Raw genomic sequence first — 16,507 nt, 5'->3', positions numbered from 1 at the left:
GATTGTTTAATTTTTCTAATTCAAACCTTGGCCCTGCATCAAAACCTTCTTTGTTGCATTGAGTCTTTCTACCTGATTCTGACTGTTGCCATGTAAACAAAATAACAAGCCGATCCTGAAACAGAGGTCCTCTGTCGGGAAGCTTTGCTTCTGAATAACCCTCCCTGCACATCACAGAGCAAGCCAGCGAGGATGTAGCGCAGCAAGATGTCCTGACGTGATTTTGCATTCCAAACCAGGACCATCCACTGCTTATCAAGAGCCCTTATCAGAAGCCCACACCCAGGACATATTCAGAGTGCATGCAGGATGGGCTCTGGGCCAGCTATCTGCTCCTCTCTCAATCTCTCCAGCCTGATCTCTGTAATACTGAATCCTGTCGGGTTGTATCACGCTCACCGTTTAGATCGGAGGGGAAAAAGGAATACTGGACATGATATATGTTGTCTTTGGCTTAGCGATGTGTGCAATTTTTTGCAGAGCACGGTGGACTTCTCGCTGGTCCGCACCGAGGCAGGGGAGATTGTGACAGAGGATGGACGCAGTCGCTGCCCTTTTAACCCGGAGTACAAGTCCACCGCAATCATGGCTGGTAGGTGCACCATCAGCAAAGACATTCGCCATGAAATAGCATTTAATCATAGGCAAACTTGTAATTGCTTAAGAATATGAGATATATGAGAGCAACCTTATTTCAACTTTAATGATTGCTGCAGATATGGTTGATACTGATGCATGTATCAACTGAACTTTGATCAAAATCATGTTCTGAGTGACTAAACCTGCTAACTTCAATTGGTGTCACTGTTGGTTGTACCTTACAATAATACAGATAACATGTGGAATGAGTGCTTTCCACACCAGCTTTCTGCTAATCCTGGCCTAAAAACACTAACAGATGACAGAATTCAGCTTTGTTGTCAGCTCTGAAACTATGATGTGTCTGTAGATGGCGAGCTGTATGCTGGCACGGTCAGTAACTTCCAAGGAAATGAACCCATCATTTACAAGAGCCTTGGTCAGGGCACTGCCTTAAAGACAGAGAATTCACTAAACTGGCTTCAAGGTAAGAGCCAAGACCCTCTGCTGCTCTGAATCCCCACTACCCTTGCTACCCCCACGCACTATCCTTCCTTAGGGAGACTGCCTGTTTCAAGCCATCAGTTACAGTTATATTTCACACTTGTCTCAGTACCATGTCCACTTTTTCAAAACACGTAACACATTCACCATATAAATAGATTATGTGACCTAAACTTTCGATACATTTGCATTGTTTTGATACAAAAGGCATGTGATTGCCACTTCTTCAAAAATTTATGACTGTCTCTCAATGTTAACCACCAGCATAAGTCTGTTGCAGACTTTTGCAGACATTTACACCTACCTAGGTTACATTTGTTTGGATGACATGTATAGTGACAGACAAGCCAGTAGATCAAAAGTTTCTTTAGCTGGCTTGAAATATTTGTCGATGCAAAAATAGAGGATAAGGAAACACATAGTATACGTATTTTGCAATGTTACAAGTTGTGTTTTGAAGTTCATTGTACATTGAGTGACAAAGCAGTGTTGTGGGAGAAAGCATATGTTATAGTTATGCTATAGTTATGGCTGTGTGAGTCACCTTTGGATGAAATGTGAAGTGTTTTGGTGGTTGAAGTGCATTTTGCACTAAAGGTTGACTGATGAGCTGAGGTGCGTGTTTCAAAAGCATACTGTGTGAAGAGTTTAGAAGAAGTGCACATGGTACTGAGATAAGTGTGAAAATGATTGAAAAAACTGCAAAAGGCTTTAAGCAATATCTCTCTGCACACGCTGAATTAATATTGCCACAGTTCAGGCTAAAAATATCCATAGAAGGACAGAACTATAGGAACTTTTCTGCTCCTCTCTGTTTACTTTTGCTGGTTTCCTTTAGAGCAATGAGGCACTGGTGTATAGCAGGTTTTTCATGTTAAATAACAGTACCAGGTTAGCAGAGTATGAATAGATGCTTTGTCTGTCCTAAAATCATATAGCGGAATGGCAGCTGGAATGGAGCACTGAGTGGCACTTGGACTGAACAGAGCTGATAAACTGGTTAGAGGAATGGAGAGTAATGTTCATATAATGTTCCACTTCTTTCTCCAGACCCAGCTTTTGTAGGATCAGCATACATCCAGGAGAGTCTGCCTAGAGGCAGCGCGGTGGGAGATGATGACAAGATTTACTTCTTCTTCAGTGAAGCAGGGAAAGAGTTTGACTTCTTCGACAACACGATTGTGTCACGCATTGCTCGCGTGTGTAAGGTGAGGGATTCTTCTGTGGAGACAGTGTACATGAAGGGCTGCTGTTGTTCCTTCCAGGAATAGACTACACACACACACACACACACACACACACACACACACACACACACACACACTAGCAGAATCCCATAGTACACCCGTTTAAATGTACCACCACAATATAGTCATGGTTTTGGAACCTATTAAGGGGGTATTACAGTTTTTTACAATTGATTTTACATTTGTCTCAATACCATGTCTATGTTTTCAAAACACTTAACACATTCACCATATCAGTAGACCATGTGAACTGGACTGTCTATACTTTTGCATTGCTTTGGAACAACATGATTCAATCACCACTCATTCCAAAATTCACAAATGCCTCTCTCAGTGTTCACCACCAGTAAAAGTCTTTACGAATACAGCAATTTTGCAGACATTTAGATACTCTGTTCAAAACAGTAAACTTTCAGTTCAAAATCCAACAAAATTCTGATCACTGTGAATGGAAATATGTTGCATTTTGACCGACAAATAAAAATATACATTTGAAATATGTAAGATGGATTATTCTGGTTTTAGCAGAATTTTAGTTAATTCAATTTCAATTTTTTGCTTGCAGCCATGTTACCATCAATACAAAAGTGTTCATAGCTGCATTGAAATGTGAATGCATACAAGGAAAATATAGATTAAGTTATTACTGAAGAGATTTTTCCACTAATTCTGCATTACATGTGCTGCTGAAACACCTGGCTGTCATTTCAGACTTACCCAGATAACATTCAGTGTGATGTTGGGGAAATGCAAATGCAGTGGACAGGATGGATGGAGCAGGCCAACAGTAGACATCTGATACTGATAGACAGACAAACATATGAATTACTATATGTAGTAAAATATTGATTTAATATTACTGTATTTGTTATTGATTGTATACATTCTTCTTTTCTAAGATACAGTATATTACACTGTGAGAGCAGATTACAAAATGCAGTAAACCCACTGAAGACTAGTGTGAGTTTTTTTTTTTTAATTCTTTATCATATATTGTTTTACATGATACAGTAAATATTGTTATTCTGGGTTTACAATACAGTAAAACATTCATTCATTTATAGTTTACTGTAAATTTACTGTAATACACCCAGTCATGACATGTATAGTGACAGACAAGCCAGTAGATCAAAAGTTTCTTTAGCTGGCTTGAAATATTTGTCGATGCAAAAATAGAGGATAAGGAAACACATAGTATGTGTATTTTGCAATGTTACAAGTTGTGTTTTGAAGTTCATTGTACATTGAGTGACAAAGCAGTGTTGTGGGAGAAAGCATATGTTATAGTTATGTTATAGTTATGGCTGCGTGAGTCACTTTTGGATGAAATGTGAAGTGTTTTGGTGGTTGGAAGTGCATTTTGCACTAAAGGTTGACTGATGAGCTGAGGTGTGTGCTTCAAAAGCATACTGTGTGAAGAGTTTAGAAGAAGTGGACATGGTACTGAGACAAGTGTGAAAACTGAAGCGTGATGTGCATGTATATTTTTGTTTGTGTGTCTGTATGCATTTATGTGTGAGTGTGTTTTTGTGTGCGCACGCGTGTGTATGTGCGCGCGTGTGTGTGTTTGTGCGTGTGCATGTGTACGCCTGTGTTCATGCAGCTGCATGCATGTTCGTCTTGTGTGATGATTATATGTGTTACCCTGCTAGTAGAGGTCTGCAGAACTTCAGGAGGCCACAGTGGCTCCTATTTCAGAAACACATTCCTCTAACGTTCACTCCTGCTGTCTGTCCACCATGCTCCCACACCCCCACTACAAATATTAGCATGCAGATTCAGTGTCCAGTCTAAAATGCCCCCCATTGAGGCAGACACACACACGCACACTCACATAAACAAACACACACACACACACACACACACACACACAATTCCCACTACACATTCGGTTTAGTTTTTAGAGAAAGCAAGAGGAATATTGGAACATTCTTGGTGTCCCACAGATCAATCTTAGGACAACCCTCTCTGCCTGTAATAACCATAGACGCTAGCATAATGCTTGAGCAGGTAATTGGGACAGCTCTTTTTTATCAGAGGCACAATCTCATAGAGATGTATGCTTCCATGTCTGATGGACGTGGCAGACTCTTTTGGTGCGGGGTATCATATGGATTATCTCAGCAGCTCCGTGAAATGCTGCCTGACAGTTTAATGGCCATCACCCCCCATATTGTTCAAGCTCTTTATTCTTAGCAGCCAGTATCTTGGGAAGTAGCCTAGTTAATTTGCATTTTGTAATATAAATATTCCTTTTGCTTGCTTTTTTTTTTTTAAGAATATCTCATATGACTTTTATGGCCCTGTTAATATGAGTGTTTAAATGAGTTGATGTCTGAGAATGCATCAGACCTCTCTATTTCTTTTAGACGAAACGACAAACATGCTGAATCCAACCAAGCCTATTATCAGGCTAATTATACTGTGTTAGCCGCGGTACGTCAGGAGCCAAAGGACCCCCAGGAGCATTCCCTTCGTCTTGTCAGTGGATTTGGTGAAATGAATTTGTCTTGTGCTGTCCGGCGGGGCTCGTGTGCAAAAGCTGTGCTCTGCATTTCAACAAGGCTGCCCGGAAGTCCAGCGAGGAACGCGTCTGGGTTTTTTTTTTTTTTTTTTTGCAGAGCTTGTGCATGATGCCAATCATCCTCGCCGGTCTCTTTGTCTCTGAAGCTGCAGGTGCCGCTGAGAACAGGCAAGGGCAGGGAGATTAAAGGCACGCTTCACCCCAAAACACTGACGTGGATGATAAAAGCCAGCAGCAACAGATGGGCATGGTGGGATTTGTGTTAATGCTAACTGGTTTCCACCGGTTTTGTGCTATAACAGACAGAAGCAAGAAATTACTCTCGGTGTAAGACATTGAGTAATAGGCTAGTGTTGATGACAGTGGCAATTGAAACTGATAAGCTGTTCCTTACAGGCTACTAAAAAATAAGGTTGGAAAGAAAACTGCTTGTAATTAGGCTATTTGTAGAGTGACCTGATAGTACCCTTTTTGTTAGCTTTCTTCCTGGAATTTCTGATCATAACAAGGCCACATCTAAGCAAACAAGCACTCTGGACAATAAATGATGCCTTCAAGCATGCTGGCACTCATGATTTTATACAGTAACTACCTGTCCTTTTCAGAGAGAGCGAGGTCATCTGTCAAGCCAACCCTAAATGTTTTATAGCCCATTTAGGCTGTGTATAATCCACATGTAGAACTGAAACACTAAAATAGCTGAATAAGTCCCCTTAGGGCACAGAGCTGACAGAAATCACATCACACAGAACTACTACAGAGAAGAGTAGCCACACCTAGACAAGAGTTGGAGATGAAGATTTGTCAAAATAAAATTAAACCAATTCTGATTGAATTTCCTCTTCACAATTTACAGTCAGTTCAGTGTAATATCCATTTATGCAGGTTACCTCATCTGTTTACTGTGCTTAGTATAAATGAAATTAGGAAATTGAGTGGGCTTTTGTGTTTGTCCAACTTTCTTGATATATTGTGGTGAAGTTTGTGAATCACTGCTGTACAGTAGTGGGTGGCACTATGGACGCTTTAGAAAGACTGCATAGCACTAATGCATTAAGGCCTCTATTCATAAATGAAAGCTCCATAACACAGTTGAACTCATTGCTGCTGTCATGCAATGTTTCACAGTTTAAACTTGTTTATTTAAAAAAAAATTTAAAGTCTTCAAGTGGAATGTTTTGCTGCCGTCTTTCGAAAGGCCAGGTCAATGGCCAGAGTGCTTCCCTCCAGTATTATAATAACAGTGAGGCATGTTGGTTTTGGAGGAAGGCTCTTCTCTCTTTTATGTAAGAGGCAGCTTAGCATCTCACCTCACACTCCCATGTGTCTTCCATTTACCCTTCTGTCTCTTCTTTCTCTTCTTTTCCCTTTTTCTTTTTTAATCCGCAGCTCAGTTACACACCCCATTCTGTTGTTTGTTCAGGTGTTTGATAAAAGTTCTGCTCAAGTGAAGCGTCTTCAGGAATAGTAAACAACCACTCTGGGTTTCCAGAGACACATGGGGGGGGGGGGGGTTCATAGGAAAGCTATATCGCCTGTGTTCTCAGTTTAATTATAGAATATATCATTTTTATATCTATCCTTTAATTCTCAAGTTCTGTATTTTTCTTCTTTTTGTTTACTCTCTTGAATGCTCCTCTTTTTTTGCATGTTTTTAAGAGTTAGGTTCCACAGATCGTGCAGAGGGGATTGGTTAGGCAGTTCTCCACATTCAGGTATTCAAAGATAACAAGCTCCGGCTGGGAGGGAGCAGAAGGGAGGGTCTACGCTGCTTGAGTTAGCAAAGCAAGTAATAGCCTCAGAAACCTGAGTATTAGTCACGTGTCATTTGGCTTTGTGTCCAGCAGTGTCATTCCCGCCAATGAAAAAGGGGGGTCGAGGTGGACTCCAGAGAGCAAGCCACATCCCAAGTGCGCCGCAGTTTAGTCTTTATTAAAAAAGCCTGTATTTAGGTCTGATGTATTTGCACTGCCTTCTGGGTAAATCATGGCTCTTTGTGTTTTCTTGTGAATTTGTTGAAAGCAGATATTTGTTTCTTCTTGCTGTGGTGCATAGCAGCTGTTTTGCACTGGACAGCATGCTTGAATAACTCGGTGCATGCTGAATTTGGTCAGCATGTGCTGCTCTATTCCCGTGCTAATTAAAGTCACTACAGCAAGCATGCAGACACTAGCTGCCGGTGAACGCTTGACCACTGGCACCCATTTGAAGTGCTGAAGTTAATGTGGCCATATTAGCCATGTATAGAGCCCTTTTCTCACTGATTGAAAAGCACTTGGTCCTTCCAACAACCTGTAGTGCTTCTCTTCCCTCAGCTTGCGGCGCATGGTTCTCTGTCCTAGAAGTACACGTTTCCAAACCCCTGTAAGCTTTGGATTAATTCAGCTCACATGCCCTCACCGGCACAGTCCATCGTAATGCGTGGCATGCAGCAACGCTAGCCGTCCTGGCTGCCGGGCCCTGCCAGCTGACCTTCATCACTGTGGACTTTCTGTGCAGCCTGTGAATCTCCAGTTAGACCTCCTGATTGTCACTTAGTGAACTTGTCTCCCTCTAGTGAATCAGTGTGTAAATAGCAGGCATATACATCTATTTTCCTTTTACAAAAGCCGTGTGTGTGTGTGTGTGTGTGTGTGTGTGTGTGTGTGTGTGTGTGTGTGTGTGTGTGTGTGTGTGTGTGTGTGTGTGTGTGTGTGTGTGTGCGTGTGTGGCCCTACAGGGTGATAAGGGAGGAGAGAGGGTCCTGCAGAAGAAATGGACCACTTTCCTAAAAGCCCAGCTCTTATGCTCCCTGCCTGATGATGGGTTCCCTTTCAATATCATTCAGGACATGTTCGTCCTCACCCCTAAAAAAGACGACTGGAAGAGCACAGTGTTTTATGGAGTCTTCACCTCCCAGTGGTAGGGCTCGAGCCGTTTTGAAGACATATGAGCGAACAGTCCCTGACTTGCAATAGTGAACAACACTAATGAATGTTTAATGTGTTATTGGAATGAAAATAAGTTTGATTGTAAGAATTGTGGTATTTACTGTGTATTTAACACATATTCACAGTCATCCAGTTATATGGTTATATAGTGTATTTATTCTGGTGTATTGTAACATGTTTAATGTTTAACTATGTTTAGTTTCTCATTATATTTGTTCCACTACATTTCTTAAGAACACAAGCAGGAGTCCTGGGTAAACAAAAAGCTTTCGGTTCACTCCCAGTTCATCGGGACTTGCTGACCTGTAGCCAGTTGCCTGGGTGGTTTGGTTATTGATTGGGTGTGTTACAACAGGGTGATGCTCAGGTTATATAGGATCACCCAGGGGCCTTAGCTGACAGGGCAGACTCAGAATGAAAGCTTCAGAGTCTCAGAACTGAAGCACACAGAGCACTCTCTTACACACAGGCTCTGCTCAGTCTCATTATTTGTAATACCGAACGTGCTGTCATGTGCTTCCGAGGTGTGAAGTAGTTAAGCTGTGTATTTACTAGGAGTGGTCAGCAATGCCTGAGAAGTGTGTCACATGAGATGGCCGTGTGTGTTTCTGTGTGTCTATGTGTGTGCGTGCGTGTGTATTCATAGGTATAAAGGGGCGTCTGGCAGCTCTGCGGTATGTGCCTTCACCATGGACCAGGTGGAGGAGGCGTTTAATGGCCGTTACCGGGAGGTTAACAGGGAAACTCAGCAGTGGTACACCTATAACCACCCTGTGCCAGAGCCCAGACCTGGGGCGGTACGTATGGTCCCCAGTACCACCCCTCAGTCAAAACAAGCATTCAGCTCTCATCCTCAGACTCTTTGGACACAAGAGTCATGTTTTCCCTCTCCACTACAGAGAATGAGCATGCATTAACCAGCATTCTGAACTACCTGGCTGCAGACATGTGTTTACGCTATTTTCTCTGCCAATATTAGATGTAGCCAATAACCACCTGCTAATGGTCCCTCCAGTTGTAGCATAACTACCAGCTGAAGGCAGTGGAGGGGTGGCGTGGTGTTGCTGAGGGTGAGGGTTAACATCTGCTTCCACATCTTCTGGGATGCTAGTAACTGCCATTTGAGCAGCAGCCCAAGACAGCAGAATGAGCTTGAGGGAGAAGGCTCTCTGCTCGGACCTGACGAGGGTAGCATCAGTGTATATCACCAGGAAGGCTGGACAAACGCCCTCCATACACAGTGAAAGCAGTGAGGGTGAGCTTGTATCTCATGGGCTCCTTGTCACCATCAACTGCATCATCGGTGCAGTTCATAATGAGGTCTTGGGGACTGAGCTCAGCATTTGAAACACGCATGCATTTGTATGAAACAAATGTTGCTGTAGTAGTCATAACATAGATCTCTGAACATCTTGAAGGAGTTGGGGCGCAGACCCAGCCTGGTCTCCAGACACTTTCTAGACCGTGGTGGCCTTGAAGAGCGTGTCCTGCCTGGGTAAAAACCAGACGGCTCTTCAGTGATTGCACCAATCTGGACAGGGCATCAGTGCAGGGCTGATGGCTGACTCAGGCTGCTGCCCACCAGCTCTGATCCTTATCACTGTACCCTTCTGCATTCGTTCACCCACCATTCAGTCACACAGTGATGAGTATGTACAGCATGATTTGAAATGGAGACTAATGGACTGACTGTGTGGATATTCATTACATTCATTTGCCAAAAAGATGTAACTAGTACAGGGAAGGGGAAAGAACTGAAAGACTGTGGGCGATAGAGCGCACTGCTCTGCTCTGCTCACTACACTCCTGGGAAGGTGATAGAAACTCCAGAAAATCAGAAAGTGAGCGGGATCGAACCAGAGGCTGTTAGCACATTAACCAGGTCACTACAGAGGAGCTATGTGAAACAGAAAGACAAAACAACTGATAGAACAGAAAACTCTCCCTAGAAAACAGCTTGAGACATACACACACACAGAGGGTAGACTGTCCCTCAGAGAACAGGTCAGAGAGTGACAGAACACTCTCCAAGTCAATACCAATTACCAGCAAGCTTAGCACATGTCTCACACCAAGGCTTCTCAAAGAGTTACCTTTGCGAAGCTTTTATATAGGGTGAGGCTACCAGGCTAACGAGCCCTGATTAGCTCCTGCCGTATGGTCTCCCTCTGGTGGCCGCTCACTGGCATTGTGAGCCACTCGTTAGAGAGAGAGAACATGTTTGTGTATATCCATCATATGAAAAACCAGAAGGTGTCGTCTATATGTACACTTACACTGAATCATTATGACAAGAATTGTGTATGTATAAGCACATGTACATGTGTGGGCATGAAAGTTGCCCTCATATTGCCACCCCCCCCACCCTCCCTCTCTGCAGTGCACTACCAACGCAGCCCGGGCACAGGGCATCTCCTCCTCCCTTCAAATGCCCGACAAGGTGCTGAACTTCGTCAAGGACCACTTCCTGATGGACAACGTGATCCGCAGCCAGCCTCTGCTGCTCAAACGCAGCGTTCGCTACACACAAATCGCAGTGCACCATGTCCAGGCTGTGCACCAGGCCTACAGTGTGCTTTTCATCGGTTTAGGTAAGCCTGTAGCCAGGAAGTGCACTCCGTGAGTTTCAAACGGGACTCTGCATGAGGCTTAGTGCTGTCCATAGTCCAAGAACCGAGTCAATGAAACATAACCAGGATACAAACTAGAAACATAAGCTAAGCCAAGAACACAAAACGAAGCACTAAGATAATGAAATGAAAAGAGCAACGCAAAATGCACAATACAACACTAAACCAAGTAAGCTTTTCAAGAGATCTGCAACAACAACAAATTCATAATAACAAGGAAAAAACATAAAATCAAGAAATCTACAAAAATACATTTCCAACAGTGACCAACAATAGTGACAAAAGAACAAAAGGTATAAATACACATCAAGGGAAACAAGACATAGCTGAGACCAATACATGGTAGAGATACACAATACAAGATACAAGGGCAGAGAAAGAAACCAAAACAACCATGTGGCGACATGGCCATGGGAATCAAAATGAAAATAAAAACAAACACAATATGGCACTCAGTACCATGGGAACCCCAACACCAGAAGGGGAAACCTTGATCGGTAGCAGCTATAAAATGTGAATCAAATAATTGGGCTGCTGAAATACGGCTGGGTATTTTTTTTTTTTTTTTTTTTTTTTTTTTTTGAACATCACTAATATCCCAATGTTCTTTGTTCATTCTGGAAGTTTGAAATGCAAAAATGCAAAAGCACATATATTAAATGAATATAAAGAGGCTGGTCTTGCTTGCTTCAAAATAGCTTCCTAGGCATTTTACCAAAATGACTTTGGATTAATGGTTCTCTAAACAGAGTTTGGCAGTAGCCCCTATGACAACAATTACTTAACAAAGTATGCCTGGCTGGAATCTTGGAGATTTATCAAGTCTGTCTTGCACTACGATGAGCTTTGTATGGAAAATTCCCCCTTGAAACCAACTGATCCAAGATGGGAGCTAATTGTGACAAACCTTTACTGCAAGTCTAAATCTTCTTTGCTTTATAGCGCACACAGTGGATGCGTTTAAGTAATGTAGATATTGCACAGTACTGCGTATGTAGATCACAAGATGTACATAGTGGCTAGATTACATAAAGTATTCAGATCCACACCCTTTCCAGTAACCCCTTTTATGTCCAATCTCTTCCAGATGATGGCAGGCTTCACAAGGCAATCAATGCCAAGGGCAAGATGCACATCATCGAAGAGCTGATGCTCTTCCCCAAACCTCAGCCTGTGCAGCACATTGAGCTAGACACCGAAAAGGTAGGCACTTGAGGCAGCAGTGGTAAATGAATCATGGGACTGATGTTGCAACAGGCTTAGGACCTGGAACTGGATCTGGGTTCTTGCTGAGATAATTACATCCTGGCATCCTCTCTGGGGAGTGATGGGACACATGGGAAACAAACAGCAGACAGTCCATCGCTCTTCCTGAATTACAGGAAGATGACTCCTTATTCAGTCGTGTACAGTGTCATAAGAATGCTCATATTTAAACAGTGCTAAGACTAATACACACAGACATATACACACTCGAGCTTTATTGGTGTAAATGTCCCCATTGACTGTGTTGTCTCCTCTGAATCAGGGTCTGCTGTTTGTGTCATCCTACTCTGGATTGGTGGAGATCCCTGTTGCTAACTGCTCCAACTACCAGAGCTGTGGGGAGTGCATCCTGTCCAGAGACCCTTACTGTGCCTGGACAGGGAGACAGTGTATAGATGTCAGGAAAGCTCTTCCTAAAACGTAAACAGAAGTTCCTCATTTCACTGGGCCCATGACAAAAAGTCATTTGCTAGTTACAACATAATGTATACATCTACTATAGTATTTGTTTTGTAACTAGACTCTTAATTAGTAAGCAAGCAGAATCTGGTAATCTTTGTGTCTAATAGCACTTTTGTTCTTTTTTTATAGTAAATTACTGCAAGACGTGGAAGATGCCAACACAGCGTTGTGTGATAAGACATCGGTCACGTCCCGCTTCGCCCGCCTCCCTTCCACGCGTGAGTGCCAGGCCTACTCCAAAACACCTGACGCAGATTAAGCCAAGCCTGGCTAAAATAACAGGCACAGACTGAAGTACTACAGTAGTGTGCAAAACAGAAAATAGTCCCAAACTATACCTCAGAGTAGCTTTAATAAGGACTAATTGTGTATTCTTTTATTCCCAGGGGAATTGATTTAATTCTGTAGAAATATTTGAATTATTAATAATTAATACAATTTTTCATCCTCAGGTTTCCCATCATGTCAGGTCATTTTAATCCCAGCAAACACCTTTCGAGTGCTACCCTGTAAACTGCGCTCTAATTTAGCTGAAAGGCGGTGGGAGTACAGTGAGAGTGCTGGGCGTTTCCTTTACCCTAGCCCTGATGGAGGTCTAGTGGTAGTAGCCCAAGCAGACAGGGAGGAGTCCTATGAATGCTGGTCAGTGGAGAAGGGCTTCCGGCAACTCCTGGCCAATTACTGTGTGAAGGCAGAGCCCCAACATGAGAGCACCACCCCAATAGGCCGCTCCCGCACTCCCATGGTGCCCAAGGAGGAACCAATGATCCTTCCGGGTGAGGCTCGCTCGCCGCAGATGGAAACCAAGACCTACTGGAATGAGCTGATCGTGGTGTGTGCTCTGCTCGGCTTCTCCCTGGTGGTTTTCTCTTTGTTCGTGGTCTATCGGAACCGGGACCGGATGAAGTCCATGCTGAAAGAGGGTGAGTGCCCCAACATGCAGCAAAAGAAGGCGCGCATAGCAAGCAAGCCCACTGAGAGCCTGCCGCTGAACGGCAACAACATCCCACCCTCCGTGTCAGACCATAAAGGCTACCAAACACTCCACGACAACTACTTTTGCAGTACGCCCACCCAGGAGTGCTCCTCGCCTGAGAACAGCAAGAGCTTCTCTGAGTCTGAGAAACGGCCACTGAACCTGAAGGAGAGCCACGTGGAGATCTCGCCCACCTGCCCACGGCCTCGGGTGCGCCTTGGTTCTGAGATCAAAGACTCCATCGTTTGAGACCATGTACGTGAACATCTATGGAGATGACGATACAGTGCTGCGTTAAGGCTACAGACAACACTGAGGAAAGGGGCACACTGAAAAGACTACAAACTCAACACCATTGGACGTTTTTATACCATCTGTTTTTTTGTTTTTTTTTTTTTAATTGTTGTTAATATTGCACTTTCGTCCATTGTTTTGTCTTTGGTGGTCTGTCCACATTTTCCTCTCAGTCCCTGGTAGTTCTGGAGTGCCTACAACAGCACAACAGACAGAATGAACAATACTCACACTCTTAAGACATGTGCTTATATGTGTCCAGGATGAGAGCAGGAAATACAGCAAGCTCTGGGAAGACAGTGACATAATGGCCAATACTAAGTCAGCCATGTTCTTAGCCCCATTCCGTCCTAGACATCTGATGTCATCATTGTTGACATTAGATGTCATTAGAGATTACTAAGCTCCCACCCTCCCATTTGCATCACTGGTCATGCCATTGGATCATTCATTTTCACCATTACACTGATCACCTCTCAATGGTTGATGGACCCAGAGGGACTACAAATTCAGGTGTGGACCATAAAGAAGCAGAGCCGTCTGCCAAGTATGGCACCTAAAGATCGGAGGGCGAGCCTATGTTTAATAGGCTAGTAAACCAGAACAGCCTGTGTAAGTGGTACAATGTGAACAAGCTTGATAAAAGCCTCGTGATATATATGCAAGGCCTGTAGTTGTAAATTATCGCGACCTCAGCACACAGCAGGCAGGCGTACTATGCAAAGCACTGGGATTTTAGCAGGAAATGGAATTCCATCTAGAAAAGCTAATGTAGAGCACACAGCAATCCTGCTAGACTAACCAGAAGCCACGTCTCCAGTATTGCTACTCAGAGATACAACACATACAATCAAGTATGCAGGTGAGACTGAGAGGCTGTTGCAATGATGGAGTCCAAATTAGGGCTCCGCATGGGCACGGCCCAAGAAGGCAATGATGTGAGGAGTTTTGGGAAGTAAGCAGGGAGAAGAGGCCTTAAGAGTTGAAGGACTGCACAGTCCAGGTATCCTTTGGCCATCATCTGAAGAGCTTATCTTAGGGAGAACAGCAATGATATAGTGGTTTACAGAACAAAATTTGTAGTCTACTGTGCCAAATATTCACACAATAAATTTCTAAATCTCACATTGGCATAGAAAATGGCACTAGTGGTCTAAAAATCTTCAAAGGGCCAAACTTGAAATAAATGTTTTATTATCACCCACAGAAGTGATACGTACTTCATTTATGCTAAAGGTAATAACTTTTATTCTTGTGAGTTCAACATACATTGCTGGAGATTCATTTACATTTAGAAGGCATGAGCATCATTATTTACACTTCATGTAAATGCGTGTGCTTAGTGCTTTACATTTCTGTTTCTGTTAATACGAAATGCCACGTTTATCACATTAGAGCCAAGGATAAGTCGAACACAGTTCTATTGGATGAGTGTACGGGTGAAATTACATTTCAGTTACTGGCTGGTGTGTTTCAAAATTTGGACTGGATTTTGGCAGCTGCAGAATAAAGCGCGAGAGAACTGCGTAAATAATAAATAATAAAAACATGTAATAACAAAACATTAATACCATATGTCATGAGCAAAATACATGTATAGTTAATAATACAAAGGTCTTCAAGGTTTAAAAAATTCAATTTTTAGTGATTATTCTTGGACATTGTGACCTAATAATTTTCCAAAGATGGACATCATTTTTGCACCACTGGGGGTACAATGAATGAACTCCATGGAACTGCTCCTGTAAGGGCATGCAAGCAGACATTTGTTTTGTGGAATGTAGTGACAAAACTTCATTGAAAGTATTCCAAATCTATTCTTTAAGTAAAAAAAAAAAAGTTATTTATGTTTTAGCCTAGATGTTTTTTTTTTGTTTTTTTTTATGTGAGAGATCTAATTTGAAACATTTTGACAAAGTAGCCATGCATTAAGTCTGCTACTGTGCTACTGATGGACTGCCATTGTGGTCATGTATATATGTAAATATCTATGATATTTGTGTGGGGCTGGTTGAAGGGTTTCGATGTTGTGTCTGAATACAAAACAAGGCACAGTGGCTGCTTCTTTCACAGAATGTTGAAAAGCCTTAGCTAAAGTCGAATGGGGCTGTAATTCTTTTGACAATTATGTAGCAAGTTTTAGAGATTTTATGTTACACTTTAAGGCTACATTTTGTGAATCAAAGATGGTGGTTTTTTTTGTTTGTTTTTTTTGTTTTTTTTAACATGTGACATGTATACTGGTAGCCATTCTCTGGCAACTCTCCATAAAACGTATAGACTACAAACCTTACACACACACGACTCCTCTGATGGATGACACCGTCAAATTCACACTAGCATGCTCATTTCAAAAAATAATAATTCAGGATTGATTGAAGGCCTTATGACTGAGACCAGTAACTGAAAAATATATTGAAATGGACAACATCATTTTGTCATGCAGTATCCAGACATGTCGAAACCACTGAATGATGAATAGTCATTTGTACACCACTTTACCACTGGAGTATGCTTCTACTGTGGAAAGGTTATCTAAACAGGTCTATAAAGGGCAGCCAATAATCTCTCTCTCTCTCACACACACACACACACACACACACACACTCTCTCTCTCTCTCTCACTCTCTTTCTCTCTCTCACTCTGGCACTCTCTATCTCTCTCCCTCTCTTTCACTGCCTTTCTATTACCTACACATGTATGTACTGTTTTTAAAAATAAAAGTTTTATGAAAATACCACAATTTGACACATTTCTAGAAGGTTTCATTTTCAAAGGTACTTGGAAGAATAATTGTCATGAACAAAATCACTGTTTTCCAGTGCTCTTTAACAGAGTAACAAATGTGAATACACCCAGTTTTTTTTATTTTGTCTCAGTACTGGAGTTAGAGCTTCAGTCAACTATACTCTTAAATGCTCCAAATCCATTCGATATAACAGTTTACCAGGTCACTCTGACTTATTGTAAGTTAACGTCTTGTGAACGTTGTAAAGGTGTATTTGTAAAGTTCGCTGCCAATGTAAAAAAAAGAAAAAAAAGAACAAATGTTGTGAAATGTACTTTTTGTATTATACTTCAACTACTGTTTCTG

The 16,507-nt window shown here is 42.3% G+C and overlaps 1 protein-coding gene across 3 annotated transcripts in view; it reads left to right on the top strand.

Annotated features, from left to right (window-relative positions):
• The window catches only part of sema4ba (sema domain, immunoglobulin domain (Ig), transmembrane domain (TM) and short cytoplasmic domain, (semaphorin) 4Ba), a 58,036-nt gene extending 41,529 nt beyond the window's left edge, over positions 1-16,507 (top strand). For all 3 annotated transcript variants that reach the window (XM_027004585.2, XM_027004584.2, XM_027004583.2), the window contains 10 exons: positions 481-592; positions 950-1,066; positions 2,134-2,291; positions 7,574-7,755; positions 8,431-8,581; positions 10,165-10,375; positions 11,502-11,617; positions 11,943-12,100; positions 12,272-12,360; positions 12,595-16,507. In XM_027004585.2, the coding sequence (XP_026860386.2) occupies positions 481-592; positions 950-1,066; positions 2,134-2,291; positions 7,574-7,755; positions 8,431-8,581; positions 10,165-10,375; positions 11,502-11,617; positions 11,943-12,100; positions 12,272-12,360; positions 12,595-13,367 (2,067 nt within the window). In that variant the 3' untranslated portion in view covers positions 13,368-16,507. The remainder of the gene's footprint in view (positions 1-480; positions 593-949; positions 1,067-2,133; positions 2,292-7,573; positions 7,756-8,430; positions 8,582-10,164; positions 10,376-11,501; positions 11,618-11,942; positions 12,101-12,271; positions 12,361-12,594) is intronic.

Source organism: Electrophorus electricus, chromosome 4 (genome assembly GCF_013358815.1).
Source record: "Electrophorus electricus isolate fEleEle1 chromosome 4, fEleEle1.pri, whole genome shotgun sequence".
Taxonomy (NCBI): Eukaryota; Metazoa; Chordata; class Actinopteri; order Gymnotiformes; family Gymnotidae; genus Electrophorus; species Electrophorus electricus.
The sequence above is the reverse complement of the archived record's forward strand: the minus strand, read 5'-3'. Positions and strand labels throughout refer to the sequence as shown.